Genomic DNA, 5,963 nt, shown 5'->3' with positions numbered 1-5,963 from the left:
AGAAAGGCCAAAACCTAGGAAGAAACTTAGAGAGGAACCAAGCTATGAGGGGTGGCCAGTCCTCTTCTGGCTGTGGCGGTGGAGATTATAACAGAACATGGCCAAGATGTTCATAAATGACCAGCATGGACAAATAATAATAATCACAGTAGTTGTCGAGGGTTCAGCAAGTCAGCACCTCAGGAGTAAATGTCAGTTGGCTTTTCATAGCCGATCATTAAAAGTATCTCTACCACTCCTGCTGTCTCTAGAGAGTTGAAAACAGCAGGTCTGGGACAGGTAGCACGTCCGGTGAACAGGTCAGGATTCCATAGTCGCAGGCAGAACAGTTGAAACTGGAGCAGCAGCACGGCCAGGTGGACTGGGGACAGCAAGGAGTTATCATGCCAGGTAGTCCTGAGGCATGGTCCTAGGGCTCAGGTCCTCAGAGAGAGAGAAAGAAAGAGAGAATTAGAGAGAGCATACTTAAATTCACACAGGACACCGGATAAGACAGAAGAAGTACTCCAGATATAACAAACTGACCCTAGCCCCCTGACACAAACTACTGCAGCATAAACACTGGAGGCTGAGACAGGAGGGATCAGGAGACACTCTTTCTATTCTGGTTAGGGCCAGTTTGCTCTATTCTGTGAAGGGAGTAGTACACAGCGTTGTATGACATTTTTCAGTTTCTTGGCAATTTCTCACATGGAATAGCCTTCATTTCTCAGAACAAGAATAGACTGACGAGTTTCAGAAGAAAGGTCTTTGTTTCCAGCCATTTTGAGCCTGTAATCGAACCCACAAATGCCGATGCTCCAGATACTCAACTAGTCTAAAGAAGGACAGTTTTATTGATTCTTTAAAATCAGACAAACAGTTTTCAGCCATGATAACATAATTGCAAATGGGTTTTCTAATGATCAATTAGACTTTTAAAATGATAAACTGGATTAGCTGACACAATGTGCCATTAGAACACAGGAGTGATGTTTGCTGATAATGGGCCTCTGTACGCCTACGTAAATATTCCATCAAAATAAAAATCGGCCGTGTCCAGCTACAATAGTCAATTACAACATTAACAATGTCTACATTGTATTTCTGATCAATTTTAATGGACAAAAAAATGATTTGCTTTTCTTTCAAAAACAAGGACAAGTGATCCCTGCATTTATCGGATATTATTTCTAGACAAATCAAAGACAATTATAATACTGTTCAAAATGGTGTTTCAATAACTTTTAATTTGCCCAGCTACAAAGTTGAAATCAAATGTTAGCCACACAGCACAGTATCAACCAGTCAATTACTCAAAAGCCATGCAGGGTAGTTTAAAAATGTCATTAGTATAGAATCTGCAAGACATGTGACAATTTTGATGGAGTGGTTTCTTTAACCAGCATGTATCTACATCAGTGAACAAAATCAAACAAACCAAAACAGAGGCCATTACATATTCCAGTTGATCCTTATGAAACAAAGGAATTGTCCCTCCCCTAGAGAGCAGTCTTTTTAAATAGTTCTTACACTAAAAGGGCATTATCAGCATTTTCACAATTCCATAGTATTCTCCCAACCTCAGTGTGAGGACCAGGGCTGGTGTGTGTGTGTGTATACACCTTTGGAAATATTATATAAAACACAGGAAAATCACGTGTGACAGTACTGGGCCTTTAAGGTCCACAGCATCATGAACTTGACCAAGTTCCAGGACATAGTATACCTAAAGTAGATTCTCAGTCCAGCATACTTTCTGCCACTCCCTGTCCAGTATTCCATACTCCCTGTCCAGTATTCCATACTCCCTGTCCAGTATTCCATACTCCCTGTCCAGTATTCCATACTCCCTGTCCAGTATTCCATACTCCCTGTCCAGTATTCCATACTCCCAGTCCAGTATTCCATACTCCAACAGAGGCTGGTCCCTCATCAGCTGAGCCACACTCATAAACCTTACAGTCAGAGAGAGTGAGACTAGTATGGCACTACTGTACCTGATCTTGTCCAATAAGAAACACACATCTTTATTTTCTGTTGTAAAATGTTCTGCTACATGACCCTTATGTTGTTCCACTATACCCCACAGTGCCCTCTAGTGGTTCTCAGCTCCACTAGCGCCACTGCCAGAGATGACCAGATGATGAAGTACAGAACAAAAAGCAAGGCCTCCTCCAGCTTCACCTGGCAGCCCTGAGGGAGAGGACACACACAACTGGGTAAGGAGAGTGACATCTCTCTGGAATGAAATGCTGCCCAACTGTGCATGTACGTACATACATTTGGATCACCACAGAGGGCCAGGGCTGGTGTGTGTGTATCTTTGGATATAGTGTCCAGGGCTGGTGTGTGTGTATCTTTGGATATAGTGGCCAGGGCTGGTGTGTGTGTATCTTTGGATATAGTGTCCAGGGCTGGTGTGTGTGTATCTTTGGATATAGTAGCCAGGGCTGGTGTGTGTGTATCTTTGGATATAGTGGCCAGGGCTGGTGTGTGTGTATCTTTGGATATAGTGGCCAGGGCTGGTGTGTGTGTGTGTATCTTTGGATATAGTGTCCAGGGCTGGTGTGTGTGTGTATCTTTGGATATAGTGTCCAGGGCTGGTGTGTGTGTGTATCTTTGGATATAGTGGCCAGGGCTGGTGTGTGTGTATCTTTGGATATAGTGTCCAGGGCTGGTGTGTGTGTATCTTTGGATATAGTAGCCAGGGCTGGTGTGTGTGTGTGTATCTTTGGATATAGTGTCCAGGGCTGGTGTGTGTGTATCTTTGGATATAGTGGCCAGGGCTGGTGTGTGTGTATCTTTGGATATAGTAGCCAGGGCTGGTGTGTGTGTATCTTTGGATATAGTAGCCAGGGCTGGTGTGTGTGTATCTTTGGATATAGTGTCCAGGGCTGGTGTGTGTGTATCTTTGGATATAGTAGCCAGGGCTGGTGTGTGTGTATCTTTGGATATAGTAGCCAGGGCTGGTGTGTGTGTATCTTTGGATATAGTGTCCAGGGCTGGTGTGTATGTATCTTTGGATATAGTGTCCAGGGCTGGTGTGTGTGTATCTTTGGATATAGTAGCCAGGGCTGGTGTGTGTGTATCTTTGGATATAGTAGCCAGGGCTGGTGTGTGTGTATCTTTGGATATAGTGTCCAGGGCTGGTGTGTGTGTATCTTTGGATATAGTGTCCAGGGCTGGTGTGTGTATCTTTGGATATAGTAGCCCGGGCAGCTCTAGGGTACCATTACAGGTGTGGTAGGTGGAATTACAGCAGCTGTGAGGCACACTGCCCTGCCCACTGTGGTTAAACCAGGGCGTGGTCAACCAGTCACGGTAGTCATAGATTCCTCAGCACTGCAACTGGAGAGGATTCACATCACAGTCATTAGATCAGTTCAGATCCCCCCCACCTCTTTCTGTGTGGGGTCCACAGCATCGGAGTCTAGGTCCTGACTGCTTCCTGTGTATCTTTGAAAGACACTACTGAAGGGAACCAGCTCTGAGTCCACCTGAAAGCAGGTCAGTCACATCATGTCTCGCTCCATCCACCAACACCACGTTGCACCACAGACTGTCCAGGAGTTGGCGGATGCTTTAGTCCAGGTCTGGGAGGAGATCCCTCAGGAGACCATCCACCACCTCATCAGGAGCATGCCCAGGCGTTGTAGGGAGGTCATACAGGCACGTGGAGGCCACACACACTACTGAGCCTCATTTTGACTTGTTTTAAGGACATTACATCAAAGTTGGATCAGCCTGTAGTGTGGTTTTCCACTTTAATTTTGAGTGTGACTCCAAATCCAGACCTCTATGGGTTGATAAATTTGATTTCCATTGATAATTTGTGAGTGATTTTGTTGTCAGCACATTCAACTATGTAAAGAAAAAAGTATTTAATAAGAATATTTCATTCATTCAGATCTAGGATGTGTTATTTTAGTGTTCCCTTTATTTTTTTGAGCAGTCTATTTCCTTAGTCACGGGGTTTACTCCACACAGCAGAATGTCAAGTTCTACTGTGAAGAAACAAAACAAGGTGGAAAAATAAAGTCAACCAAATCAAAATCAAAAGTGTACACGCATAACTTGCCGTTATTCTCCAACCGCAACAAATTATTCAGGCATTTCTCAAAATAGAGAGAGAAGCAGCAGCATCACAGCGATAATGAAGTAAGGAAGGATTTTAAATGAACCACCTCCCACTGGGTGCCTGACAAGAGCTGGTGTATACAGCTACATGGTACATAATGTATTTTACACTGGAGCCTGCTCCTCCTCTCACGTTAATCAAACAATCGTTTTAAGTACATTTTATGTTTTAAGTAAGCAAGTGCAGACAGACAGAGATAGATGGGTGTGTGGCGCCCTCTGCTGGCTGGTGTGGACTGACATTGGTAAGAACATCCCATCTGTTATGTGCTCATCCCAGCCATCCTTGCAGTGGAATAGATCTGGCAGTTGAGAACCAGAACAGCACTCGAGTTTCTCCAATAAAGTTGATTTTCTAATAAAGTATATTGAACATGTATTTAGAAATTATGGGATTGATGATTTAATTAAATAATTGGCAATATGATACATTATGTATACAATTGGCAATACAAATACTTACAAGGAGTGATAGAACAGTAGGTATATTTAAAGGCAGAAGACCGAAGGCCGTAGGTAGTTGCGATTCATGCTGAAATTCAGTGAGTTTTTAATCATGTTTTGTGGTTAATTTAACATAACATTTATGGTGAGCTTTAAAAGTCTCGTTTTACAATTACGATTTTACAGAACAATTCCATATTTAGATTGTAAACATTTACATGTGTTCTTCTCAAAGACAACCTCCATTCTAGAAAGAAATAACAGAACTTTAGGCACTACAGCTAAAGACAGTGTATAAGCTTACGTAGTGCTACGACCATACGAACATGCATAACCAACGGAGTAGGTGACAGGCATAGGAGTGTCCAGGGTCGTGTTCAGAAGGCACAAAACAGGACAAAACATTTAGAAATGAAGGAGGTTCTACTTGGAATAAGGTGCTCATTTTCTTCACCCATTTTCAGGTGTATTCAGTCAGGTGAAACATTCTAAACCTATACATTTGCAGATAGAAAAATATGAATATGGAGCTAACCAGGTCCCTATCCTACATGATGAGAAGTGATGATCACTTCTATATTTCTATCTGAATATTCTGTAGCGCTGCGTCCTCCTGAATGGATATGAGAACCCTACACTTCCTCATCAGTCTCATTGGCTGAGTTGTGGATGTGACGGGCCAAGCAGCATCATGGTCCTCCATGTTTGTGGTTTAAGTTGTCAGCTATCAGCTGGAGGTCCAGAGTTCAACTTCATTCTAAAGATCCACAGTTCAATGCAGTGGTCTGTGTGTGTGTGTGTGTGTGTGTGTATCTTGTCCTGTGTGTGTGTGTGTGTCTTGTCCTGAGTGTGTGTGTGTGTGTGTGTGTGTATCTAGTCCTCTAGGTCCAGATCTCAGTAGGCACCATGCCCTCCTTGGTCCCAACAGAAGGCATTAGGTTCTGTTCTGAGAGGAAGTCCAGAGGGAATTGAACCAGGAACCCTCTGATCCTCCTTAGCTCCTCCTGGGCTTTACCTGGGTCAGACTGGGCCAGGCCTGGGTTCGTCTGGTAACTCTCTAACTCAGACATGTTACGAACCAGGGAGGACGGCAGGCACCGGAACACCTGGAGAGAGAGGAGGGAGGGAGAATGAGAGAGAAAAGTTAGTGTTAAAAATCTCTTTCATAAAGCAGGTTGCGCGCACACACACACACACACACACACACACACACACACACACACACACACACACACACACATACCTTCTCATAGATGGTTGCGTTGCGTCCAGCGGTGGTCATCCAGACATCCTTATAGAAGCGGTCAGAGATGGGGTCAGACACATCTATGGTCGTGTCCATATGGGCTCCAAGGATAGTCCTGACAGGAGAGAACACACACACACACACAATGAGATGT

General features: G+C 43.9%; 1 protein-coding gene across 6 annotated transcripts in view; it reads right to left on the bottom strand.

Moving 5' to 3' along the window:
• Positions 1-4,498: 4,498 nt before the first annotated feature.
• LOC135573978 (phospholipase D1-like) overlaps positions 4,499-5,963 on the bottom strand; it is a 41,310-nt gene continuing 39,845 nt past the window's right edge. For all 6 annotated transcript variants that reach the window (XM_065024558.1, XM_065024550.1, XM_065024557.1 and 3 more), the window contains 2 exons: positions 5,807-5,924; positions 4,499-5,669 (listed from right to left, as the gene is read on the bottom strand). In XM_065024558.1, coding sequence (XP_064880630.1) covers positions 5,445-5,669; positions 5,807-5,924 — 343 coding nt within the window. In that variant the 3' untranslated portion in view covers positions 4,499-5,444. The remainder of the gene's footprint in view (positions 5,670-5,806; positions 5,925-5,963) is intronic.

This window comes from Oncorhynchus nerka, linkage group LG2 (genome assembly GCF_034236695.1).
Source record: "Oncorhynchus nerka isolate Pitt River linkage group LG2, Oner_Uvic_2.0, whole genome shotgun sequence".
NCBI classification, from domain to species: domain Eukaryota; kingdom Metazoa; phylum Chordata; class Actinopteri; order Salmoniformes; family Salmonidae; genus Oncorhynchus; species Oncorhynchus nerka.
The sequence above is the reverse complement of the archived record's forward strand: the minus strand, read 5'-3'. Positions and strand labels throughout refer to the sequence as shown.